The sequence below is a fragment of the Astatotilapia calliptera genome, chromosome 4 (genome assembly GCF_900246225.1).
Source record: "Astatotilapia calliptera chromosome 4, fAstCal1.2, whole genome shotgun sequence".
In the NCBI taxonomy this organism is placed as follows: domain Eukaryota; kingdom Metazoa; phylum Chordata; class Actinopteri; order Cichliformes; family Cichlidae; genus Astatotilapia; species Astatotilapia calliptera.
In genome coordinates this window covers 1650001-1677902 of record NC_039305.1, presented here as the reverse complement: position 1 = coordinate 1677902, position 27902 = coordinate 1650001, and the positions used below count along the sequence as shown (strand labels likewise).

Sequence of the window (27902 nt, the reverse complement as noted above, 5' to 3'; positions counted from 1 at the left end):
CCCTCCAGAGCATACCTCCACTTCTTAAAGCTCTCCTCTACCTACTCCCGACTGTCACTACAGATCTGAGTGTTATCTGCAAATATCATAGACTAGACCTCATCTATCAGGCTGTCCATCACTATGAAAAAATCAGCACACCACCTCACATAACATACATGTACACCATATATATTATTTCCTGTACATTCATTATTATAATATTTTTACAGTATCTTACAGGAGATTTCTACATAAATCCCTGCTGTAGTTCATCGTGTGAATAATCTTTCGTTTTTAAAGCTCTCCCTCTCCGGCTGAATTTATAAGTTCTGGATATTAACCGCAGTCTCGTAAAAATAATCATGAAATCAAGCCTTGGAGCGTTTGTACTAGATTATTAATATCATGTAGGTCGGTTTATTTATACCCTTTTATTTGTGAAGCGGGACCCTTGTCGGAAGTAGAAGACAGCGGTTTCCGGTCACCGCTCTGAGTCCCGCCCCGCCAGCCCGTGCCATCTTGTGTTTAGCAAGAACAAAAACGGGGGAAGAAAACACGCCCGGCCCGGGGACGGGGCGCGGATTTTCAGGCTGCTTTTTATGCTTTTTTTTTTCAGAAAAGTTGGTGCAGCTGGACAGTATGCTCGGAGGAGCAGCGGCGCGGAGAAACAGCAGCCACACCCCGCAGGACGGCTCCGGTTAATGTTAGCTCTCAGGCTATCCGAGCTAAGCTAACCAGTTAGCAGCGGCTAAGATCGCAGGACGAAGGCGAGCCTCGAGTCTGAGCCGGTCTGTGACATCTGGAAACCCCGCATTAACTTCACAAATATCAGCAGCGACCTGGGTGGAAATGCCCCGGACGTGGTGGTGACTGTTTGCGGAGAGGGATTCCGGGCTATGAGGATTGAGGTCTACTATTAGCTCGGCTGCTATCGGTTGTTTTTCGGTTCAGAGCGGAACCACAATAAGCCGCGGTGAGTACCGTTAGTTAGCGGCTCCACACGGGCTAAGTGGAGGGCCCCTAATGTGCCAGTGCTTTTTTTTTTTTTAAAGATATTCGTAAAGAAAAATAGTAAAAATGTCACCGTAGTTAAAGTATTTGTGATCATTTTTTAGCCGTTAAGAGAGAGATGTTAAAGTTGGGAGTTTGGCGCAGTAAAGCTGCAGGTATTTTTTGAAGTTGTTTTTAAATTACGGTCCTACATTTTTCTGTTGCTTTTCTTTTTTTTTCAGGTGTATTTAGTAAGATAATTGATAATTACGAGCGAACCTAACAAATCCAAGCTAGGACACGCAGCCATCTAAATCTGACCCAGCAGTCTCCAAGCAGTCGTTCGTGTAACTGAAAGTATATCAGTGTTTTTAGAGAAACGATCTGAGTTTAAATGCCGAACAAAACAGCCAATAACCGGCTTACTAAAGCAGCTGATAAGATATCTGTGAGGGTGGAGTGCAGGCCGGTTTGGAGCTTCTGTATCCAAATCAAACTATCTTAATGGATGTGAGGTTTCCGTTTTGGACCAGCTCTCCATGCAGTGCTTATGTAAGCCTTAAAATCAGAGCCACACATCTCCAGTGTCCTTATTTCCTCCTAAATAACATTGGAGAAATTGGGTTTGTTATAAAGACCCCAACTCTCCTCCTCCTGCCTCAGGAGATTTGGCATCAAGTCACGGAAAAGCATTCAGCTTTCACTTTGTGTAACTGTTACATGTTTGTGTTGCCCCAAAGGAAAGTTTGGGCCACACACTCGTATCAAACCTCTTACGTTTGACTAAATATGAGCCATTGGCCTCCACATGACTGCACAAGGCTCGCAACATCTTGGCTTTAATTATGCAAAACTGTTTGCAGCTTCGAGCTAAAATTCAGCCATGTGATTGAGGTCATTCAGCACCACTGACGCACAACATTTCACATCATGCTTTGTTTAAAAAGAGCAGTCTGTGGCTCTGCTTCCCTTTTTCCTTTCTCTTGATTTTATTGCCAAACAAAAATGTAACTTGACTGAACTAGTGTGAGTTTGTTTTTCCATGTAGGAAGTTGAGGAAACTTGCTTTCCTAGTCTTGCATGTTCAAGCTTGCGGGAGCGGTCCCGTTCCTCAGAACAGGGACAAAAATAGAAACCACGAGATGTCTTCTCGCCTCAGAAACGATGGCTGCAGTTAACCGTGAACCTGAGAAGTCAAACAATAATGGCGACCGACCTTTGTTACTCGACACGCAGCAGCATGCGTCCCAAAACTCGAGTCTGATGTTTCATAAAATTTTACCTAGCCATGAACACAACAAAGACCTTATGCAACAGAGTCAACATGACCCCATTTGAATGCTGCTGTTATTTCTACTGTGATCATCTTTGTCAGGCATCTGCACAGCCTCAGAAATGCGTTAAAAAAGATTGTAAAGGGCCCAAATGTCTGAAGTGTTTTTAAGTAATACGAAAGGTTTAAAAAGAGAAATTTGTGGAGACGTTTGTCTTTGAGGTCCACATGAGGCTGTTACCTGAAGCAGGTGGCAGTAGGCCTGGAGATGTCATCTGTTGTGGATTATACACAGATAACAGAATCAGTGCGGTTTTAAGTGGATTTTAAACATTTTTTTTATTTAGGTCTTTGTCAGACTAACGGGAAGTAAAGCTGTAAAGCTTCAGACCACACCAGAAACATTTAGATCGTACGAGGTCTTTTATTTTGGAAATTGGCCTGGTTCTCTTCCTGTCCGCTCTGAGTCTGGCTTTTTCAGCCGCCATCAAAAACAAGTCTGATGCTAATTTGAGCCACACTGTGGAGAGCTGCTTCTCAAATGTCCCTGTCACATACGCAGTCATTGTATTTAACACCTTTTATTTATCTTAGTGCTTCACAGGTGACTGACGAGCCAATGAGAAGGCTCAAAATGTAATTCAGCTGAACAGTTGATAAACAGCTTAAAGATGAAACATCAGTTACATTTTAAAGTGGTCTGTGAGCACAGTAAGAATACATAAAAACAATTTGAATTAAACGTGATTATAAAAATACAGTAATGCTCAGGGTTGTTAGAATACTAGGAAATCAAACTCTGTACTATCCGATTTCACTACCACAAGGGGGGAAATGGACAAAATTAAAAAGCATAATTGTTTTAAATAAAGATTTATGGACCCAACAGATGAGATGCCTCAACACTGCTGCTGTTCAACAAGCTTTTAATAATGGAAATATTTACTCACAAAGGGTGTACAGAAATAAAATAAAAAAAGAGACATGAGCTCAGCTAAAATAAATAAAAATGTCTTTCCTGATGACATCCGAGGTAATGTGAGATAAAATCCATCAGAAAGTCAAACCTCAAACATAAGAGGAAATAAAGAGTACCAGAATTAGAGCTCGGCCATATTATACCGTTCACGGTAATACCGTTAGGCAACGATAAGAAAATGAAATATCGCGATAGAATATGGGCATGCGCAGTGCCTTTGTTTTCATACGCTAACTAACGGCCGAAAAAGCATGGCGGCGACGGAGAATGAGAAGGAGAAAGCGGATCGTTGAGTGAAACGGATGAACCAGAACTGGTTTGTAAAAATGCTGCAACTTCAGGTTTAGCTTTCGTCTGTCAGATACACAACAAAGCAGATTTTTTTTGTAGAACATGCAAGCGGCCGTCGTTATTGCCGTATTTGTTGGACTAAGGTGCTCGTAAATCTGGGAGTAATCTGGGTCCTAAAGTCAAACGAACACTGCAGCATCACTGAGAGTTAAACTGTCTAAATTCTTTCATCTTTAATAAAATGATCAGCGTTGCTGCTTTACCAGGTGTAACTATGAAGTTTAACATCCAGGCAACCATGAAAACAGAATTCATTACATTTAACAGAGTTAGAAGTTAACAGGAAGTTAGCTTGCTAGCTTCGCTAGTTACCCAAACATGATGTAGCATGTTCTGACTGAGAGATTTATGAAGCATTCAAACGTACAGCTCTGCTATCACTTCCAACATAAATGAAGACAGGAAACTAAACAGCAGTGACGTTTGTAGGGTTACTGAAGTTGGGCTAGCTGCTATATAATGATGTGCTACGTGATCGCTAGCGACACAGCTATGTTAGCATAACACAGACCTTCCCAAAGTGTCTGGCCCGCCCCCTAGGGGGGGGCGCAGAGCCATTGCGGGGGGGGGGGGGGGTGGGGGGACAAAATATGGGTGTGTGTGGTTGGAGGATGTGTGAGCGTGTGCACGCGCGAGAAGGGGGAGGGGGCGCAAACATTTTTCTTGTAAAACAAGGGGGGCCCAGCAAAAAAAGTTTGGGAACCACTGGCATGACATAAACAGTGAAGCTGGAGGACGAACACTAACACTTTTCCACTCGATAAAAGTTAACGTGAAGGTTCCTGATGGTTAGAGACAAATGCTTAATGTGCATTATAATCCCGTGCACCTTATGGTCGGAAAAGTCCGTATTTGACTTTTTTATTTGGCACACTGCAGTTTAATGCTGCAAAGCTCCTCAGTGGATATTATACATGGTTAACTCAGGATATGTCGGCACATTTCTACTGGAGATGCCTTTGGTTAACTTTCATCAAGGAATTTGCATTTGCACTGTTAAATGTTTATATAACTTTAATGCACATAAAAACAGCAGCTTATTTAAGTGAAAATAAATGGATGGTTTTTTTTTTTTTTTTGCGCTAGTAAAGTTGTGGAGTTGTATTTTGTCTCGCATCAATTATATCATCAGTTATATCGTTATCGCAAATTTTCAAATATATATCGTGATAAATATTTCTGGCCATATCGCCCTGCTCTAACCAGAATCAATAAACTAATCTCTGAATAAAATGATGCACATGCAGTAATGAACACCCTTTAACCGTGGTATTACCATTGATGTTTCTTAGTTTTCCAACCAATAGATGCACAAAATTCACAGCCAAATATTTATCAAAGTGGATTTTTAAATACTTTAATACCAGCATCTGGTTTATCAGGCGGGTTCGCCTGGAAAAACTTGAGAAATAACACTATATTGTTACTGATATCAGTGTTGTCTCATTTTAAATTGAAATGCTACAAAATACTTCCAACATTGCTCCTACACATCTACAGTTGTTCAGTAAACGGAGACTAAAATGACATATTTAAGTTTTGTTTTAAACGTGTGATTGATTTCTTATGTAGCGCTGAACAGTAAAGCAGAGAATAGAGCAGTAATGATTACTGTTGGATCTTATGTGGAGATTTAAACCCATTGTGCAGTTGTTGTAATGTTGAAGGAACTCAGTCTTCAGTTTAGGTCTTTAAAAGCATTAAAGTAGAATTTCAAAGGGTGTTCAGATATGCAGTGAAGGCTGACTGACACGATAAAGGCCTCTAGTTTGATACCACGGTGAAGTTTTAGGCAAATTAAGGTGCTGCTTTCCCCTCTGCTGTCATATTTTCAGACGGGTAGTGTTTCTTCTGACTGTAGCGGCAGGCTGTCGAGTGCCACGCCATACATAATTGTAAATTGCTTCACTGTGTTTAGAAGCGCTTTCAGGTCAGGGGGGCAGGATGGTGGGAATCTGTCTCCACCTCGGGCACAGAGCGGGCGCGTTGTTAAACGGGAATCCGGCGGCCGGCGTGCAGAAGCCTGGTTAAGCTGGCGACTCTTCTCGGGGCTGCAGCTGACGCTCAGAGGATGAGCGCCACATTAACCCCGTTACAGAAGGATGTCAATAAGCACGGCTCAGTGTGCAGCCTCAGATTACATCCACCGCTCTGATGATTCGGCCTCTCTCTTTGGATTTTTGTGGATTTATTTAAATCGGTGTTGATTTGAGTCGGAGCGTAACAGCGAAGTCGTACACTGATCTCCACATACAGCAGCCAAAACATGTGCCAGGCATTTCATTAAATGCATGTCATGATTCTGCTCCTCCCTCAGACCCATTTTCATGGCAGAATGTAGATTTGAATCACTGAGGAGTTCCTTTCATTTTCTTATTTCTGCTCGAGCTGGAATTTGTCAGTTCTTGCAGCTATAAATAGCTTAAAGCTTTGAGTCGAGTTGGAAAATTTGATGGAGAAATTTGTGCCAAGAAGCTAAAACATCTACATTTCATTATGTCTGCATTAAGACGTGGTAACGGCTTCCCTTATGACCTGTTTATGAATTATTTAAATGGGAAGGAAGAAATCGGTCCAAACTGAGCTTGAACACTAAGCTTATACCTTCATACAAATATTAATGTGTATTTGAAATGATTAATCGCATCCTTTAATCATCAGATTGTTTTCTGGTTGTTGACTGAATGTGAGGCCCATCAGAGTCGCATATTCAGAGCTGTTGTTAGAAGGCAGTGCGTTAGATAAACATCACAATCGTCTCTGCTGAAGCTGCAGCACCATGACTGTGACCTACTTCGTTGGCGACACGCACGCGTGCGGAGTTTCTCCGTTACAGTTAATAATGCACACTGATGCAGCAACTTAAGGCTAAGGGGAGTGGCAGTTATGTGTAAAGTAAAAAAAAACTTTACAAACGTGCTACAAGCATGAGCCCCGCCTCTCGGGCAGAGGAACCCGTCCTCTCCAAACCAGCAACACAAAGGGAACGACCACGGTGGCCGAGGCAACGCAAATGGATGTTAGGAGCCTCAGACACCTCAGAGAAATTAAATGAAGAAGAAGAACAGACGTAAACAAATGTGTCGTGTGACGTAGCAGCGCACATTGTTAATTATAATTCTAGAATCGATTCAATTCGATTTAAATCTGGGAAATTTTGCCTCAGACAGTCAGAAATATTATAATTCAGATCAGCACATTTACATATTTTTGTATCTATAAAAAGGAAGCTGACACACGCAAGACTTTATCAAAGGTGTGAGCGTCACAGCAGAGGCCTTTGTGTCAAAGCAGCTGAAGATAAAACAGAAAAACATGAAGCAGATTTTCCTGTTCTGGATTTTATAAAAATATTCTGCAGTCGATCAAAAACGAAAGAAAACCATTAATCAGCACATGAACATCACCTCTGAAGTTACAGCGGTTTTATTACAGACACAGCGTTTTGCATTTTGTATAATTTTAAAACGTTTAAATTTGTTCAGTATTGAACGGCAGAAATTAGGTTTTTCTTTTCGGAAGTACCGTAATTGTCGGGCTATAAGCCGCTACTTTTTGCACAAGCTTTGAACCCTGCGGCTTTTAGTCAGGTGCGGCTTTTCTATGGATTTTCCATGATTTTTGTGATATCGTAAGACGATTTGTTTTGTTTGTTCCGCTGTTGTACGGCACTACGTTGCCTGGCGGAAGGATCGGGGTTCAAGAGTGGTATGTTAGTCACATGTCCGTCCGCCAGGCAACGTAGTGCCGTACGAAGTAGCGCGAAAAACAAACTTCAAAGTAGCGCTACGCATTCAGCGGGAGGCGTGGATGACGAGCGGCGATAAACTTGCGAAAAGCAAGTTATGCCCAACTCCACCGGTGGATTCTGACAGCGTGGAAAAGTGCGAAAACATCCACGATCACTAACGGATTTCTAAGGGCTGGACTGCTGCATGATGGAGAGGAGGACACCGCCACGGCCCTTCTGAGGGTGTTCGACTCTGACACTGACAACGAGGATTTCTTTGGTTTTGAAAGTGACAACGAAGGAGAGAAGAAGAGTGGATGACGAAGCCATCCTGAGCCTGTTCGTTTCCGACATTGGAGAAGAGGACTTTGGTGTTTTTAGAGCGCAGGAAGAAGAGAAAGATGGTGGTGAATGACTGACTTTTCTTCTTGTTAAAGCCGTGTCACTGCACCTGAGCCTAAAAGGTAGTCCGAATCTATTTTCCTGGTGTGCTGTAGGTTACTGTTATGTACTACATGTGCAAATATGTACCCATAACTTGTTTTTCACAATATTAATAAAAGTGATGTCTCCAAACAGCCATCTCTTTCCTGACAATTCGCTTTGTGCATATTCTCTTACATATGATAAGTCAACATTGAAACACCTGCGGCTTTTGGTCAGGTGCGGCTAATGTATGTACAAACCAGGATTTTCCCCTGATTTTAGCTTGTGCGGCTAATATTCAGGTGCGCTTTGTAGTCCGGGAAATACGGTAAGTAAAAGGAAACAAACAGCGTCCGACAGCCTGTAAACAACGGCAGACTTGTGCGTAACAAGCAAGCGAATAATGAAGAAAACTGATTTTTAGACGGGAAACAGAGAGAGAGAGAGAGAGAGGGGGAGCTGTGCAGGAAGTGTGATTTTATCCTGGTGGAAGCAAAACAGCAAAAGTCAGAGTGAATTCATGACGATGTTTGTGTGAAGCGTAGTTTGGATCTTCTTTTGCTGCTGGTTCGGTCAATGTTGTTTGGAGAGAGATCAAACTAACAGCTTCAGAATCAGCGCAAAAAGGGCGTGAACACAAAGCTCGACCCGCCGACAGAGTCGGCGAGCTGTCGGCTTTCAGCCCCGACCGTGTCCGTGCCGTCGGTGAGAAAGTCACAGCTCGCTGATCCTGATGCTTCGGCGGGTCGAGCTTTGTGTTCACGTCTCTGTGCAGAAGCCTGTTCCTGCTCTCAGTTACTGTTTTAATCTTTGGTGGTTGTTGAAACTGAGATTCTGGCATTTCGGGCAAAATAAATTTATATTAAAAAATTGATTCAGGATTTGAATGAATCGATATCACGTTATCCAAGCCAGAATCGATTTTAATCGATAAATCGATCATCAAAACCCGCCCCTAACAATGGTAGTGCATGTATGACAGTGACAGTTGCTGGGATTTGGTGCTGTATAAATTCAGTTTTTATCCTGTTAAATTAACGCGGTGTTAACGTTACACACGGGAAGAACCGCCGACTTACGGCTGCGCTGTTGTTTCCCATAGAGGAGGTGGGAGTGGTCGCCACGGTAGGTGGAGCTGCAGGTATCAGGTTATTCTTAATGATTAACATTTATGTTTTTTGAAACGCCATCTCTTGGAATTCCTCGAAGCGTTGTTCATTGTTGTGCACTTGAATTTCCTCACCTGCTGAGGGAGGAGCTTGTGCATACCTGTCTGCAGGAGCTCTAAAGTTGTGTATCAGCGGGAGGAGGTGAACACGGCACTGTTCATACCGAGAGTGCATCAAATGAACACCTGATCCATTTTGGACAGCCAAACATTCGAAGCGTCTGCACCGAAGCGCCGGGCTGGTCATCGTCGGCGTCGTTAGTTTTGGTACGAGTGGATCTCCTCTGATGTTTTTCAGCAGCGCTGTCGTCGTAGAAACAAGAAGACAGAGGCTGAACGTGACTGCTCGGACTGGGTGAGCGGATTTGAAGGACGAGCGCGTGTCCTTATTTTGGAAGCTGTCAGCCTTTCGCGTCACGCTGCTGCCGTCACTAAAGCGATCTGAGCCGAACAGTTCTTCATTGAAGCCCATTCATGGTGAAGAGCACTTTGTGAAAACGCAGCTGCCATTTTGTCTCGCCCACATGGGTCCGTGTCACTCTCCCTCCCTGCATTGTTTGTATTTGGCACTCCCACGGTGAAACAGCCCGATTTTCCCTGGAACGCTTCACAAGCCTCGACTTGTCAGCCGGTTCCCAGATAGACGGCTGAAGTGCAGATCCATGTTAACTGTGAACGGTAACGTCAGCAGCAGCCAGTCGTGGGATTCCTGGTGCAATACGCAGCATTACAGATGTGCAGCACAGGCTGGGAACATCAGGGAAGCTGATGGAGTCTCTGTGAGGGAAGACTGGAAGTGGGTCACTTTACAAGAGTGCAGGAACGCATTTCCCAGCATGTTTGGCACATTAATTTGATGGTTTTCAGCCCAGCTGAAGTATAAACGGGCAAATCACATGCTGCAAAAGCAACACAGGCACCCGCTGTCTTAGTTAAAGGGGCAGCCAACATATAGCAAAACTTTGATCCAGCTTTTCCAGTACTTGAATCCGAATCATTGATACTTAGAAAACCTCTTTCCCCTCCTTTATATACTCATTTAGGTACATAAATATGTATGTGTGGACATAGCTATGTGATTGTTTGTATAATGGTAATTATATTTTATTTATGTTTCACGCTAATAAGAAAACTAATAAAAAAACCTGTAAATGTCTGAACAGAGGTCAGAATCCACAGATCATAAAGATTTATTTGCCTCTGATAATCTGATTATGACCAAAACCCCAGTTAACAAGAAAAAGCTTTGACCTCTGACCTCCATGTTTTCACCCTGATTTCAATCTGCAGCACTGACCTGAGCACTCTCTCCATCCTCCAGGCCCTGGCCATGCCCTCGAATGCGCGGGCGGGCAATCTGAAGGACCCCGAGGTGGCTGATCTGTTCTGCAAAGATGACCCGGAGAAGCTGTTCACCGACCTCCGGGAGATCGGCCACGGGAGCTTTGGAGCGGTGTACTTTGTGAGTAACATCGGAAGTGCGTCCGCTTTTGACCGTGTCAGTAACAAACTCACTCTCTGGTTTTAATGTTGTTCAGTGTGAGCAGCTTCTCTCTCCAGGTGTGAGTTTAAAACAAAGACATCAGGTGAAGTTGTTTACATGTTAAATGATCCCTCAGAGAAAGTTAGTCACATGTGCCGATCCTGTCTGCTCCTGGATTTACTAAAGTCCACAGCTTGTTTGGACTCTGCACCTTCATAACTACAGTACCCACCAAAAATAAAGGTGTGGGCCTCTAAAGCAGCGGTCTCAAACTTAAATGAGCTGTGAGTCGCTGTCGTCTCATTGGAGAACACTTTAGGGATCAAGTAATACAAACAAACAAGGAAAAACCCACAAATTTTTCTGAGCGCCGTGTAGCACAGTAAATCGGTTCAAGGTCAGTAAGCACAACCAGAATTCATACATTAGGCGCCCTGTTCATTTGTGAGAAAATTAAAGGATTTTAAGTGGCCTTATAGTGCGGAGAATTCATTACACAGAAGAAAAGAATGTATCGCGATATATATCGTTACCGCACATGCTTCAATTTATACCGCAATATGGATTTCAGGCCATATCGGCCAGTCTGTAAACCCGAGTGTTCCAGAGTCAGTGTGAGGTCGTCTGTCCTCAGGTCTTATACAGGACTAGCTAAGGACCACATGTGCTTTTGGTCCTGATGCAGAAACCTCAGTCGGGCTATTGGTGCAACCTGTTTCTGTGCTGTGGCGCTCCAAGGCAGCATGTTTTCTTACATCTAGAACAAAGATGTGCACGAGTTAAGTGGCTGTTTTGATCGTCATATTGTAGCAATGATCAGATCCTCTGGAACGTGAACACATGGGGTTGTGTGACCTACGAGCATCGTTCCACCACGTCCTCCTGTCCTTAAGAAACTCCTAAACCTCTTAACTGCTCCTCTCTGCTTCAAACACTTCAGCTTCAAAGCTCTTTTAAAGGCTGAGCATGTTTTATGAAAAAGTTTTATCTCTGCCGGGATTTACTTCTGACTTTAAGGGGAAATTCTTAGAAAATGTTCTTGAAGCTATTCTTAGTACAAGGAAGCTCTGCGGCTAGACGGCGAATCATCACGTTTTTCCAGCAGTCGGTGACTGATGGGTGTGAACCAGTTTAGAAGTGTGGGACCAGAGCAGACGTGAAGCTTGCATCTGCACATGTTTGTATAGGTGCAGACATACAGCAGCACGGCGTTCTGCACGCTGGGCTTATCTTAACCCAAATCAAATAGTTTGGATTGTTGTCAGAGTGTCTCTTGGATGTACTCGCCGAGCTGTCCACCGCGTGGATCTGTGTGGGTTTCTCTTTAAAATCACTCTTATCTGTCATTAATAAAGAGAGTGTGAATCTGAAAATGTCCCCCAGCTTATTAGAAAACAGTGGGAACACGACGAGTGTGTGCGCCGCGCCTCTGCATCTCATTTCACCTGTAAAATATTCTTGAGGCTGAGTGGTAGACTCACACCTCCACACTGCATGTCTGAGTTTCAGAGGAGCCTTGAAAGGCCATTAGAGAAGAGCTGCAGAAATAGACGCTGCGCAGCAATTTGCATCAGATAAAAAAGAACGTTTCACACGCGGCGCCCCTCAGCGTCTCTGAAACTGTCGCTCACAACAGCTTCAAGTGTTTGCGTTTCCTGTCTTGTCTCCTGTTCCAGCGGTGGATGTTCGTGTTGAAGTAGCGAGGGCGGTGCGTGTACAGTAATCCCTGAGAGGTGACCCTCAAGCTGTTTTGTTTGTTTGTTTGTTTTATTCTTTTGGGGTCTGTGTGAGGTCAAAGTTGAGCCCCTGTATGCGACCATCCCAGGCACAGAAGCCCCGCCCACTCACTCTTCAGACCTTCAGCTGAAGAGCTGCCAATCAAAAGAAAGCTGCCTTAAACTGAGGGAGGTGGCAACTAAGAGCTTCTAATTAGTAGTCACGATTTCTAAGCAGTGAAATAAATAATAACAGTAAATTAAAGGTTTTGTGAAAACTTGATATTGATTAAAAAAAACCCTATTAGCTAGGGCTGGGTTTTAATTATCGATTATAATTGATTCTGGCTTGAATAACGTAAAATCGATTCATTCAAATCCTGAATCGATTTTTAAATATAATTTTATTTTGCTAGAAACGCCAGAATCTCCGGTGAAACCTCACAAAATTTCAACAACCACCGAACATTTAAAACAGTAACTGAGAGCAGGAACAGGCTCCTGCACAGAGACGTGAACACAAAGCTCGACCCGCCGACGCATCAGAATCAGTGAGCTGTGACTTTCTCACCGACGGCACGGACACGGTCGGGGCTGAAAGCCGACAGCTCGCTGACTCTGATCTGTCGGCGGGTCCGCGTGGTTTTGGTTTTGCTCACAGGCTTTCCAGCGTTTTCCTTATAAAACGCCGTTTTTACCGTTTCTTCCCGCAGTAAATATAAACAACGACAGTATTCAGGAAGAAAAACAAACATTGCAGATATTTTATCATAAGTCTGGTTTTACGTGGCCGATCAACACAGTTTAAAAACTGGTATAAAGTCCACACTTTGTCCATCAGTTGTTCCGTCAGGTAACATTCATGTGTTGATTAATGACTTTCTTTTGTTTTTGATCTACTGCAGAATGTTTTTAAGGTTATCTGTTATAAAATCCCAGAACAGGAAAATCTGCTTCATGTTTTTCTGTTTTATCCTCAGCTGCTTTGACACAAAGGCCTCTGCTGTGACGCTCACACCTTTGATAAAGTCTCACAAGTGTCAGCTTTCTTTTTATAGATATAAAAATATGGAAATGTACTGATGCATGATCAGAATTATAATATTTCTGACAGAGGCAAAATTTTCCCGATTCGAATCGTGAATTGAATCGATTCTAGAAATCAGTGGCGATACCCAGCCCTCCTATTAGCAGTATATTAAGGAACGATAATTGATTAAAAGCTGCACTTTGTACGAAACTGTTGCTCGACTATGCAGCGTTATCGCCACAGCTAACGGTGAAAAAGTTTATTTCTGTTTGTTCATGAAAAACCTGCTGAGACGTTTGCTGGCCGTGGCTGTTTATTTGCAGGTTATGGATCAGAAATCGTTCGATAAACAACATCTTTCAGCTGTAGTTGAGAGCGATGTTAGCAGACGGTGACAATAACTAACAGTTATTATTGGTTTGATCGCTGCTCGGCTGTTCTGGGGTGTTTGTCTGGCTTTTTATGTGCTGCGTCACACATTGTCCCCCATTGAGTCACAATTCTATCGGTTAGGATTTTGGCTTCCACTGATGACATGACTGAGATCTCTGCCCCCCCCCCCCTCCAAAAAAAACCAAAACAACAACCTAGCTGCTTTTAAACCTCCTGTTTGTGTCGAGGGTGAACTGATGGGCTGCTCCAAGGCTCAGTATAAGATAAAGGAAAATTATGATGAGCAGTAAATCATACAATGCTGCTGTATTGGGACTCCAAAGATGTTAGTTTGTGTATTTTAATGCTCATTTCAGGTCTTCTTGACAGCAGAGGTGATGCTGTTGCATCACAGGGTCTTATCAGTACTGTGAGAATGCAGAACGACTTCATCTGGCGCCTGTAAGCAGCGTCCTCTCTCAGGATCAGGATCCAACACTTTGAACAGCTGTGAGAACATCGAGTATGTGATTCAAAAATAAATCATGTAGTTTGGATGACTAATGGATCATTGTGTCCAGCTCTGTTCTCGCCTCACCGAGCAGGGCTTGTCGATCGTTTGGCTCCACCGAGTGGTCCTAAAATTAACCTGCACACTGAGTCCGAGGGGAAAAAGAGGAAAGGAAAACTGATGTAAAGAAACGTTTTTCCAACAGACTAATTGTGCCGAGTAAATGGAGCAGACTCGGTTACAGAAGTAAACCTCTTATTTCTTTCCCCTTCGTGTCTTTAGATGTTATTCTAAAAGAAAATCCTGTAACAAAGCGAGTCGTGTCATTTACACACGCGTGACCCGGTTACTGTCGGCTTTCACAGTAAGCTGATTTTTCCTGAACGCAAAGCAGACGAGAAGCGAAGGAACGTTTGTAATCAGGACTGGGGATTAGACGAAGCCGGTTTCTCCAGGGAGTGCATTTCCTGTGCACCAGGTCACGTTTCCACAGTTTCGTTGTTTTAAATGCAAACGAAGACGAGCACAAAGAAAACACTTTCCTTTTCTGTTCTGATGGATTCTGTCAGAGGTGAAATCAAACATGACACAGTTACCTAGAAGCATAAATACATCAGTCTTAAATAAACAGGAAGAGGAAGAAAGCTTACTCTATTGTCTCCTAAACCAAACATTACTTTAAAAATAACGAAGTGGGCACAGTTTACTTACTGCAGTCTCCACCTCCTTCCAGAGAACAGCAGCATGCTGGATGAGTCTAAAGACTGGAATAAGAAGCTAATCCTTTCACAGTAAAGTCAGGAGGTCGGATTGAAACCTTTTATTATCCAACCGTCTGAGAGAAATCTTTCTCTGTTCACTGGTTCAGCTTGATTATAATTCATGAATATAGATATAGATAGAGATATATAGAGATATAGATCTAGAGAGAGAGAGAGAGAGAGATAAATAATATTTTTCTCTCTTTAAATGTTGCTCATTAGAAACCTTTTTAAATAAATCTATGAAGTTGTTTCGCCGGCAGTTTGTCAGAGGGGACAAACCGGTTGCTCACACATCCTGACGCAGTCCCCAATCGAAAACCGGTTCCACTCCTTTCCATCAAAGTCAAGCGCGGCGCCATGCCAACTACCTGTCACCACAGCAGCGTAACGTTCCTGGGCCCGAGCCATTACTTTTCTCACACAGAGATTACTCCACCCTCTGGTGTAGTTGGACAATAAGAACTGGCTCCTCATCAGCACAGTCTCGGTGGATGCATGCCTGTGAGGGCAGGCTTGCAGATCGCGGGTTCGATTCCTGAAACAGAACTGAAATGTACTGAGGGCTGATTGTGTTTGTGTCGTCCAACAGGCCCGAGATGTCAGCAACAATGAAGTGGTGGCCATCAAAAAGATGTCGTACAGCGGCAAGCAGACCAACGAGGTAACGAGCGCAACGATCGTAGATTTGAAGATCTGCCTGCCCTCGTCTGCTCGTGCTCTGATAGGAAACAGTTGCACTGATGTTAAGCAGCTAATTTTGGGATTTTGTGTGCCAGAAAAGTTATTTTACAGATTTAAATTCTTTCGAACTTCTTTACATTTTAAATGTGCTGTGAGACACTTTAGAAAGAAGAGCTGAGTGTTTTTCTGTTGCTGTGCAGAAATGGCAGGACATCATCAAAGAGGTGAAGTTCCTGCAGAAGCTTCGCCACCCCAACACCATCGAGTACCTGGGCTGCTACCTGAAGGAGCACACGGCATGGGTACGTCCTGTAACGCGTGGTTAACGGGGAGGTGTTTTACCTAGGGCCAGCACAGTGGTTAGCATTGTTGAATCACAGCAAGAAGGTCCTGAGTTCATTCCTCTATCAGGCCGGGATCTTTGTAGAGTTTGCATGCTCTCCCAATGATTGTGTGGGTTCACTCCAGGTACAACGGCTTCTTCCCACAGTCCAAAAACACGCAGTTATTGGGGTTAGGTTAAGTGGTAACTCTAAATTGCCCATAGTCTGTCTCCTGTTGGTTATTATAGGGGGGGGAAATGTCATTTTATTAGGAACAAGTGTTTAGTAACTGAACTGTTATTCGGTGACATCACCTCACAGTGGAAAAACATTGAAATGGAGACGTTTCTGTTGGTCGAAGCGGTCTCAGCCGAGCTGTGACACATAGAGGTGGAGGAGTTCATCATGTTAGGTCGGCTGTGTGAGCTCCTTCACTGATAATGTGTAATCGCTGTCGTTTCCTCCTCAGCTGGTGATGGAGTATTGCCTCGGCTCGGCCTCAGACCTCCTTGAAGGTTCGTGCAGTGCTGCAAACACTTCACCCGTTTTTATTCGTCGTTCTTGTGTTTCTGGTTTTTCTGATGAATAAACTCTTCTTTCTCCTTGCAGTTCACAAAAAGCCGCTCCAGGAAGTAGAAATAGCTGCTATTACCCACGGTGCACTGCAGGGGTTGGCATATCTTCACTCTCACAATATGATTCACAGGTAAGATCTGTTTGTCCGTTAGCTCCTTTAAACCAAGAAGACCTGCAAACGCACAGACGTGTGGAGTAGATGCAGTTAGAGCCCACCGCCAGCAGGGGTCACACTCTCCTCTCTCCTGCAGGGACGTGAAGGCAGGAAACATCCTGCTGACGGAGCCGGGTCAGGTCAAACTGGGGGACTTTGGCTCCGCCTCCATCGTGTCGCCGGCCAACTCCTTCGTGGGGACGCCATACTGGTGAGCATCGATGGAGCTCGTTCAGTCCATGTTTTGAACAGACAACACCAACGACCAATCAGAGCGTGAATAGGACCGGACCACAGATGAGATCTCCTTCGTTTACATTTGAAAGCTTCTTGAATTTGTACCCAGGATCTGTTCAAAGTCTCTTTTCAACAGCAAAATTAGCCTAATATTAGCTGAAAGGTCATATTCAGGATCATCAGCGCTGCCCTCTGAGATTTTACTTTTACCAGCTGTTGATTAAACAGCTTCAGTGTAGCTTTATTTGTCTGCAGATGTTCAGTTTTAACCCCAGAATAATAAAATAAGTGGACAACATCTGAGTTTTTTTCTCGTAGTGCAGCTTTTTTTGTTGTTTCGCTGAAACACATTTTGCACGTCGTGCGGCGCAGCAGCGGATGACTCGGCCCATTCTTTCTGTCTTCTCCAGGATGGCTCCGGAGGTGATCTTGGCCATGGACGAGGGCCAGTACGACGGGAAGGTGGACGTCTGGTCCCTGGGCATCACCTGCATAGAGCTGGGTATGAGCTGCTGTCTGTGCTCTTAAACTGTGAGCCTGGGGCTCTGTGATGCTAACTGTCGTTCTTCTGCAGCGGAGAGGAAACCCCCCCTGTTCAACATGAATGCTATGAGTGCCTTATACCACATCGCTCAGAATGAAAGCCCCGTCCTGCAGTCCAATCACTGGTGAGCAGCCTCCATGTTTTCCTGCGGCGCCGTGTATCCCTCTGTCCACTTCGGAGACACTGCAGTGAACTGATGTTGTGTTTTTGTTTCAGGTCCGATTCCTTCCGCAGTTTTGTCGACTCTTGCCTACAGAAGATTCCCCAGGACCGGCCTACCTCGGACGTGCTTCTCAATGTGAGCGTTATTGATCCAGGACAGTTTTTTTAAACTTGCCCTGCTGTGTGCTCACCTGTCATTTCTATCCCTCCTCCCGCAGCATCGCTTCTTGTGCCACGAGCGCCCGCTGACCGTCGTCATGGACCTGATCGCACGAACCAAGGATGCGGTGAGGGAGCTCGACAACCTGCAGTACCGCAAGATGAAGAAGATCCTGTTCCAGGAAACCCAACAGAACGGCCCCGTCACCGAGGGAGGCGAGGAGGAGGAGGTGAGGAAGGAGCACAGATCAGGAGATTTGTGCTTTTTTTGGCTTGAAATACCAAAAAAGGAGGAAACTAACGTCAGAACATTTTCCTCTGACTGGCTTTAAGCAGGAATGTTGGAGTGTTACTGGAAACTTGACTGTGTGCACAAAAATAGTGAGAAAGCCGAAGGCGGGCCGCCTGAGCTGTCGCCCTCTCCGTTTCAGCTTTAGGTCTTGTCATGTGATCGGGCTGGGAGGGACTCCTGATGAGGATTCATGTGTGAAAGAAGATTTTGTTTTGTGTGTTTCAGGAGGTGGAGCCGTACCTGCTGCAGACGGGCACCGTTAACAGCATGGAGAGCTCCCAGTCTGTTCCCAGTATGTCCATCTCAGCCAGCTCTCAGAGCAGCTCGGTCAACAGCCTCGCCGACGCCTCCGACGACAGCAGCAACGAGATGGCCATGATGCAGGAGGGCGAGCACACGGTCACCTCCAACAGCTCCATCATCCACCGACCCACGGTAAGTGCTTGGCTTAAAGCTCACCTGACATCCAGCTCGCCTCCTCTGGATTCACCATCCTGATTCTCCCTCCTCCTCCTCAGGGTCAGGACAACATCTACGATGACCCGTACCAGCCAGAGATGGATCAGCCTCAGGCTCCTTCAGCTGGACGCCGGCGAGCCTTCTATCGAAACCGTGACCACTTTGCCACCATCCGCACGGCCTCTTTGGTAAGATCCGTCACAGATAGAGATGGAGGTTCTACAGATATCTATGAATGGAGCTGTAGTGGAGTAAAATGACCTCAGTTTGTCCACAGACAGTAGTGACTACGGATGGATATCGTTTAGGTTTTATCCGATAACGGTACTTTTGAAACGGTGCTCAAACCGGTGCTTAAAGAATGGAGAACACAAACTTTGTCCAAAAACCTCTCATGTTTAACTGTTTTCCACTTTTTCTTTGGTCATTTTAGCCTTTTTGGCCAGGGTGAAGGGAGTATCTGCCATCAAACAAGAAGACAGCCGCATGTAGCTATGATGATGTTTGCTAGTTCACCTTACATGCATTAATGTAATAACGTGGTTAGCCTACTCAACGTAAATTACACACGAACAACATTAAGCTACTCACGCAGAGAAGAACGGCTGCTGCTGCATCATCATCCTCATCATTTCTGCTACACTGGCAGGGCTAGGGGCCAGGACTCTCCTCTTTGGGTTTTTGGGGGATGTTGCTAACTCCGGGTCGATAACAGGCACCACACCCGCAGTAGATGTGCTCGGTGTGAGGGCTCGCAGCAAGCTATCAAATACGGCGCATTTCTGGGCTTTTAAAAAAACGCTATGCGTCGCCAGGTGTTTCATCAGATTCGAGGAGTTACCTCCTTTGACAGTATCACAGTATCAGCTTAAAGCACTTGTTGCTGCTGAGTTTGCATATTTTGCTGTGAAGTACAGCCAGACTTTGACCGCTTCGCCTTGGACATTTTTAATCTGTAGCTCTGCTCTAAAAGAACCTACGTACCTGGCCCCGCCTACTATCCTCGGAAACGTAAAATGATTGGCTAGAATCTAAAGTGTATCACAGCTCAGGAAAAAAAAGCACCAAAATGTGCGCTGCTTTTCGGTCTGGTTACTACCGTTTATGTCAGAACGGATACCGGTACCCATCCCTAGTAGTGACCGGTCTTTTTGCCACCGTTTGCACTCAGAGATGCAGACAGAGCGATGGATTAACAGGCAGCTTTTTGTCTCCACCACCTCCACCTTTCTTCCCTGTTAGTCTTTAACAGTTCTCAGTAAAAACGGGCTCATGTCTTCACACGTGCATCACGTTTGTGAAGTTGTGAATAATCATGTGAATTAAGCAAGAAAGTCTTAAAAATGATCGTTTTTTTGATACTCGAGCTGACCTGCTGAGTCCTTGAACCTCACCACCGCCTTCCTCCAGGTGACCCGTCAGATCCAGGAGCACGAGCAGGGCTCGGCGCTGCGTGAGCAGATGTCCGGCTACAAGCGCATGAGGCGGCAGCACCAGAAGCAGCTGATGAGCCTGGAAAACAAGCTGAAGGCGGAGATGGACGAGCATCAGCTGAAGCTGGACAAAGAGCTGGAGAACCAGAGGAACACGTTCTCCACAGAGGCCGACAAGCTGGCCAAGAAGCACCAGGCCATCCTGGAGAAGGAGGTGCAGTTTTTACTATGATAATCTTTTGTAGAGTATTTTTATTTGATGAATTCAAAATCCAAAAGCGAAAACAGGTTTCAGTGTTTTTAACAGGAATTCTTTAAATTCAGTTTTTGCATCATTTCATAGATCAAAGTTTTTTCTGTCTTAATGTGAGTTATGAGTTCATTTCTTAACGTAAGGATCCTGTTTGTGTGCCCGTGCAGACGAAAGCTGCTCTGACGGAGGAGAAGAAGTTCCAGCAGCACATCCTGGGCCAGCAGAAGAAGGAACTCACCAGTTTACTGGACTCACAGAAACGCCAGTACCGCCAGCGCAAGGAGCAGCTGAAAGAGGTCGGAGCGAGTTCCTCCACAGTCAGCTGCGCGTGCCCTGCAGGCTGAACCGAACGTAGCTGCTCTAAAGGAGCCGTGCGTGCCGACAGGCTGTAATTTAAAGGTTTCTGTGAAACAGCAAAACCAAACAGGATCTCTCCCACAAACGGAGAAGTTCCTGTAGGAGCTGAAACACGAAGCTGTTTAAATAAAGAGTAAAATATGTAAAATAAAAGGCAGCGCAGCTGAGTTACAGCTGGCGTCTGACCGCACCTGGATTTTCAGAATAAAGCAGCAGAAGCGATCTGTGATACGAACATAAATGAGCTGACTGGTGATGGGCGACCGTGGCTCAGGGGGTTGGGAAGCGTATCTGTAACCGGAAGGTTACAGATACCTTCCGGAAGGTCGCCGGTTCGATCCCTGGGCTCTCTGTCCTGGTCGTTGTGTCCTTGGGCAAGACACTTTACCCTACTTGCCTACTGGTGTTGGCCAGAGGGGCCGATGGCGCGATATGGCAGCCTCGCTTCTGTCAGTCTGCCCCAGGGCAGCTGTGGCTACAACTGTAGCTGCCTCCACCAGTGTGTGAATGTGAGAGTGAATGAATAGTGGCATTGTAAAGCGCTTTGGGTGCCTTGAAAAGCGCTATATCAATCCAATCCATTATTATTATTATTATTATTATTATGAAATAAAGAGATCACAGCCCTGACCTGACTTGAACTCTGAACTCTGAACAGGAGCTGAGCGAGAACCAGTCGACTCCAAAGCGAGAGAAGCAGGAGTGGCTGGTCCGTCAGAAGGAGTGTCTGCAGCAGATGCAGGCGGAGGAGGAGGCCAGCCTGCTGCGGCGCCAGCGGCAGTACTACGAGCTGCAGTGCCGCCAGTACAAGAGGAAGATGCTGCTGGCTCGCCACAACCTGGAGCAGGACCTGCTCAGAGAGGTGGGACAGCAGCTGCGTTTGTTTTTGCTCTGCTCTCTCCGGCCATGATTCGCTGTGATTCCTGCTTTTCTCCGTCCTTTAGGAGCTGAATAAGAAGCAGACCCAGAAGGACCTGGAGTGCGCCATGCTGCTGCGGCACCACGAGTCCACCCAGGAGCTCGAGTTCAGGCAGCTGGGCACGATGCAGCGCACCCGGGCCGAGCTGATCCGAACGCAGCACCAGACCGAGCTGACCAATCAGATGGAGTACAACAAGCGGCGTGAGCAGGAGCTTCGGCAGAAGCACGCCATGGAGGTCCGGCAGCAGCCCAAGAGTCTCAAGGTACCTCAGGAGGATCACAGCACCACCTGGTTTCCGTTACTATTTTTAAATCCCAGTAGAAATGCAACCACAGAAGCTAGCGCAATAATTTGTTTTGCATGTGAAACTGGAGGAGTTGCGTTCTTAACGTGCATTCAGCTCGTCCCAGCTCGCCGTTTGTTTTTGCAAAAATCGTGTAAAAAGCACTTGCAACAATAAAAACATTATAATCCAGTGCTGTTGGAAGTCCTGTTTGACTTTGTGCCTTTCTGTATAATTTATGGGAGGCTTAATTGTGATGCTGTTTTTTTGCGAATTGACAACGGGCAGCACTGTGGCACGGTGGTTAGCACTGTTGCCGCACAGCAAGAAGGTCCAGAGTTCAATTCCACCATCATCACCATCTTTCTGTGTGGAGTTTGCATGTTCTCCCCGTGTTTGCGTGGGTTCCCTCCGGGTACTCCGGCTTCCTCCCACCGTCCAAAGACATGCAGCTTGTGGGGATAGGTTAATTGGATAATCCAAATGGCCACTAGGTGTGAATGTGCGAGTGAATGCGAGTGTGACTGGTTGTCTGTCCTTGTGTGTTGGCCCTGTGACAGACTGGCGACCTGTCCAGGGTGTACCCCGCCTCTCGCCCTATGACAGCTGGGATAGGCTCCAGCGCCCCCCGCGACCCTGAAAAGGATAAGCGGAAGCGAATGGATGGATGGATGGATGGACAACAATATTTATTTCAGTTTTTCCTGCAGTTTATAAAAGCTGTGTTTAGGGATGGTACCTTGCTCAGGGGTAACTCAGGGTAGCAGTATTTGACCCCCAACCTTCTGATCATGGGGCGCCCACTCTACCCACTGAGCTATCCCTATGCCAATTTGGGAAATGTTTATGTAATTTAGTCAAACTACATAAATTTTCCAATATCAGCAGAACTTTGGGGGAAAAGGGGAAGAATGTGGCAGATACTTTAAAGAACTTTGACCTCTTCACTGATCAGAAGAACTCGTAATGCTTTTATTTGTGTAAAAGCAGTTTACATGAACTCGACACGTTTCCTTCTGTTTCAGTCCAAAGAGCTGCAGGTCAAGCGTCAGTTCCAGGAGACCTGCAAGATCCAGACCCGTCAGTACAAAGCTCTGAGGAACCACCTGCTGGAGAGCACTCCAAAGTCCGACCACAAGGCCGTCCTCAAACGCCTCAAAGAGGAGCAAACACGTAAGCTGGCCATCCTGGCCGAGCAGTACGACCACTCCATCAACGAAATGCTGTCCTCTCAGGCTGTGAGTAAGGCAAGGAAACCTCCGTGCACCTGCACACCTGACAACCACCCACACCTGAAACCCCGCACACCTGACAACCTCCCACACTTCAGCACCTGCACACCTGACAACCTGCACCTTAGAACCAGAGGCCTGTACTACAAGGCAGGATTTGGTCTTATCCAGGTAACTTCAGGATGAGCCCTGGCTGATCAGCCCGGGTATACACAGAGGCTTTCTCTTCTTACATCGCCATGGCAACTTGAGCTGCAGCTCTAACCTGCTTTAGGGAGGTTGTGAAATCATGCTTCAGATGAGCTTTACTAATACAGCGGCTCTTCCAGCTTCCTGCAGAGCCCCCCCTGCTCCCTCTGCAGCAGTTCTTACCTTCACTCTGTTTAACCACCTGATTTTTTTCCCCCCTTTTTATCTTCCTTTGAACGATCAGCTTTCCATGTTTCTGATTGGTCACGTGCTGCAAACCCCGCCTCTCCCATGTGAACGTGCTCACAGCTGGACTGTTAAAGCTTGATTGCCAGATTTAAAGGACGCCAGATTGGAGTAAAATATCCTGGATATGTTGAACTTGCTTCGTAGTACAGAGCCCTGAGCGCTGCAGCTCAGCTCGGTTTAAAGGAAATAAACCAGCTGAGGAGAAATGTTTATGAAATCCTGAACGAATGTTATTCACATTCTAAATTATCCAGACAACTGATTTTAAATGTAATTTCTTTCAGCCAAAAATATCTCAAGTCAGAGCAGCTTTAGATTAGAGAAGCTCAAATATGGCATGTTTATTAAATATATGTAAACATGGAGGCATTAAGTAATATTTCAGGGCTGAACTTATGATTTAATGTTTGCTTTTATTAACAAGCTCATTATCTCATCATAAAAGTCACACCTTTGGTCTGTGTGCACCGATACATGTGACGCACATGTGGACATCAGCTGATACTTACAGTTGAAAGCGTCTGAATTTTGTGTCAGATCGACTGAAACCTTCGTCTTCAGGATGAAGAGTCATTTCCTGTCTGTAGTTTTCAGCTGAATGATTTTTATTTTCTAAAATTAAAAACCAGACATGAAAGAAACGCGCACATGCAGCACAAACACTTGTTTTTCACCTGCTTGACTTTGTTGCTGATAGCGAGGCTCTGTTTTGATCCCACAGCTGCGGCTGGATGAGACGCAGGAGGCCGAGTATCAGGTGCTCCGCATGCAGCTGCAGCAGGAGCTCGAGCTGCTGAACGCCTACCAGAGCAAGATCAAGATCCACACGGACACGCAGCACGAGCGCGAGGTGAAGGACCTGGAGCAGAGGGTGTCGATCCGCCGGGCGCTGCTGGAGCAGAGGGTGAGGCCGACTTCACTCTGACAGTCGAAGCTTGTGAAAGCGCGCGGGCCGCGTCCCGGTCGAGCTAACCGCCGCGTTTTTGTCCAACAGATCGAGGAGGAGATGCTGACTCTGCAGAACGAGCGCTCCGAGCGAATCCGGACGCTGCTCGAGCGCCAGGCTCACGAGATTGAGGCCTTCGACTCGGAGAGCATGCGTCTGGGCTTCAGCAACATGGCGCTGACCGGCATCCCGGCAGAGGCTTTCAACCAGGGCTACCCGACCCCCAGCCCGTCCTCGGGCTCCGGCGGCTGGCCGTCGCGGCCCGTACCGCGCTCCGGCAGCCATTGGAGCCACAGCGTGCAGAACTCTGTGACGACTCCATCCTGGCGCAGCCAGAATCACGGCGGTGGAGGCTTCAGCCGCGCCGAGTCCATCGCCTCGTCCCACGTCCTTGGCAGGGATGGCGAGATGAGCAAGAGCCGGGGCCACTCCTCCTCCCATCACCAGCAGCACTACCTCCCCCAACACTACCAACACCACCAGAGCACGCCGCAGCTCTACCGCGATGCCCACGAGCGCGACTCCAGGGAGCGGGACCGCTCCAGGGAATGGGTGGGAGGAGGCGGACACTACGCCCATCACTCCCAGGTCCACCACCTCTCCTCCCACGCCTCCTCGCAGTCCCTGGCCCTCCTGCCTCCGCCACCTCCGCCTCCTCCCATCGCCCTCTCCACCTCCTCCCCTCCCTCCTCCACCTCCTCGTCCTCTTCCTCACAGGGCGGCTACGGCGGCGGCGGTCTGAGTGTAAGGGGCCCCAGCCTGATGGCGCTCAGGAACAGCCCTCAGCCGCTGAGGCGGACAGCCTCCGGGGGGCCAGGCGGCGGGGGGAGCGACGGCGGGTTAACCCGGAGCACATCGGTCACCTCGCACATCTCCAACGGCTCTCACCTCTCCTACTCGTGAATCCGGCGCCAGTCTTAGTCTGGGGGCGCCGTCCTGCTTCTCTCAGGGGACACAGAAGCAGAACGGCGCCATTTTGACCTTTTCGGTCTTCAGCGCTTCAATCCTAAAAACAAACATGTCACAAGTTTTAAAAAATCTATTTTGAACGTGCCCTTTATACGCAGTCACTGCAGCTGCACGGGGGCAGCGATCCAATCAGCCAACAACACGTCCAGCTACCACGGCGCCAACACGTCGACCGAGACAGAGCGACGGCTGTGGAGCTTCCACTCGGCTCGCAGTGCTTTAAAAACCACTGTAACTATGTACATAACTGAACTGTAGACGCCGTTTCTGGTTCCTAAGTGTTTCAAACATTCAGGGCGGGGGGCGGGGCTTGAAGGCGGCGGTGTACAGGCGGCGACCGAGGGAAGATTTCTTAAAATCAACTTTTATTTGTAGTGCTAAGATTCTGTACACGACAATAAAAACAAACACTGCCATCTTTCTGTTGACCCGAGACCAACCTACCACTGCCCTCCAAGCCACTTAAAGGAACACGCCCATGTCGCCGCGAGTCGCCTCGGCGTCAGCGCACTCCGTACAGGAAGCCCCTCCATCTTTGTTTTTCTTGTGTTCAAACAACCAAGTTTACGAGATCTCTGCGTAGTGAAGTTTACACTTGTCTCTGAGGCAGATGTTCTACTTCCTGTTGATCCCATCGTACGGGAATGATCTACTGGTCAGCAGGGGGCGCTGTGAGTGGTCAGCGAGCAGACTGAAAGAGCACGTTTTATTTTAGTTCCCGTCATCGCTAACGTCTGCTCATGCGTGCTGGTTTTAGATGACACCCGTTTCCGAACGATAACTCCAGCAGGCGTCAGGAGGATAGTCCGCTGCCTGTGGACGATCTGTGCCACGTTCGTACTCTCAGCACGCCGCGCAGAATTTAGCTTCTGGTCAGTTGTTTGCGCCTTTACTCTGCAGGTAAATGTAACTTAAAGGTGTGTTTACCTGCCGTCATTCTCCTGTTGTAATGCTAAGCTAGGCTAACCTGCCTGTGCTTAATCTGAGAGCTCGATGTTGGGCGACTCGTTCCTTCAAAGTGACGCTGCCGCAGAGTTTTAGAGCTGAAAGTGTGTTTGTGTGTGTGTGTGTGTGTGTGTGTGTGTTTGCCGACCGCTAACCCCACATCTGGACCCCCCCCCCCCCCCCAAACTCTGCATCTGTAGATAAGGTGTACATGTGTGTCACAGAGTAGTGCGGTGCATGGAGCTCGTGTACAGGCGGCGTTTGTATGAATAAACATGCACACTACCTATTTATATAAATGCTTATAAATGTAAGATACCTGTGTACAGGTAGCAGGTAAACTGACGATTGTTCACTGTCCAAAACTCTTGACTTGTACATAGAAGCACTAATAACTCTGAGGCTGTGTTAGAGTAATAATGATGACTATTTTGTCACGTGACTTGATTTGTAGACGAATAGACGCCATCATTATTATTACCTCTACTGCAGCTGGAATATTTATGTTGTACGCTAATTTTTAAATGTGGATTGCCAATTTTGACCACTAGGTGGGGAATAAGCGCAATGTTACTGTGATAGAGTTATAAATAATATTCACGTTTCCAAGGAGGACAAAAGGACTACCTTTCCCAGCATTCCTGTCGAGGTCTCAGGGTGGGAGTCTCCAGTTCTGGGCAGGGCTGCAGGGTTTTTTTGTTTTGTTTGCTTTCGTTTGTTTTGTTTTGAGCCAGTATTATCACATGACGTATGGACATATTTCCAGATCTTTCACTACGTTTTGGTGCCATAACTTTATCATTTTTTTGTTTTACACATCGTCTTTATGGTGCGAAAGACTTTCCCAAAAACACTGTAACATCTGCAAGAACACCTCCAAATACGGAAGCCCAAAGGTGTCCAATATTAGGCTTTTGAAAAAAAGAAAAAAAAAAAAAGAATAATAGTGTTTATTAGCATAAGCAGGTTTTAAAACGTCAACCTATTATTAATACATTCTTTAATAACTAAAGGCAGGTTAACACTAAGAATTTTATTTATTTATTTATTTTTAGATTTTTAAATAAAGATTCACATTTATTCCCTAAAGAATTCCAGTTTTGTGTGTTTTGAGCTGGCAGTGGACTTCAGAGCGGAAATTATAATTTTATTTCAAAGTTAGAGTAAAACCACTTCTACATTTTGTTTTTAATTTCTTCACAGTATTTTCCCCAAAGTAACTGAACCAATTAATTAATCAGACATCAGCAACTCACCTCTGTCATCCTTTGTTTTGCCTCCCTTTAGTTCTAATGTTATACATTTTTTTATTTATTGGTTTTTATATTTGAGATTTTAAAAACTTTTAAATTAGATGAGAGCCAAAAAGAGACTTCTGTTAAAACGACCTTTCAGTCACTCCATTTTTCTTTCTAAACAAAAAAACCCATTTGGTGTTAATGAGTTACATTTTAAGATTTTAAAGAGTTTCAAGTTTGTTTGGCTAAACTTCAAATTATATGCGTTTGAGATGAATATTGGCATCTTTGGGCCTCCGTACAGGAATTCCACTCTGTGTGTTTTCCAGACAAACACCTCTGTTTCATTTTGCACAGTCCGAATGGGTAGAAGATCATCTTTTTGTCACGTCTACCTCATTTGCACTGAAAGGAGACGAATGTTCAGGTGGACTAAAGAGGAAAAACAAACATTTCTTGGCTTTTTTTCATTTTCCTTCACTTTGTGCAAATGTTGACGGGACAATGAGTGCAAGCAGGAAGGGA

The 27902-nt window shown here is 45.9% G+C and overlaps 1 protein-coding gene across 4 annotated transcripts; it reads left to right on the top strand.

Annotated features, from left to right (window-relative positions):
- Positions 1-435: 435 nt before the first annotated feature.
- On the top strand, positions 436-26293 carry taok2a (TAO kinase 2a). Of its 4 annotated transcripts, XM_026163908.1 has the most exons (20): positions 436-955; positions 10221-10361; positions 15364-15435; positions 15656-15757; positions 16248-16293; positions 16388-16484; positions 16606-16719; positions 17156-17247; positions 17320-17413; positions 17506-17587; positions 17670-17840; positions 18128-18337; positions 18421-18549; positions 19772-20008; positions 20215-20343; positions 21063-21266; positions 21349-21588; positions 22635-23012; positions 24001-24183; positions 24274-25128. In XM_026163908.1, exons 2-20 carry the CDS (start codon positions 10230-10232, stop codon positions 25126-25128), a joined length of 3567 nt encoding a protein of 1188 aa, XP_026019693.1. In that variant the 5' UTR covers positions 436-955; positions 10221-10229. The 4 variants fall into 4 exon arrangements, with proteins under 4 accessions (XP_026019693.1, XP_026019694.1, XP_026019697.1 ...); XM_026163909.1 differs by lacking the exon at positions 436-955 and having other exon boundaries at positions 10230-10361; positions 24274-26293; XM_026163912.1 differs by lacking the exon at positions 436-955 and having other exon boundaries at positions 10230-10361; positions 22635-22847.
- The last annotated feature ends 1609 nt before the right edge of the window (positions 26294-27902 follow it).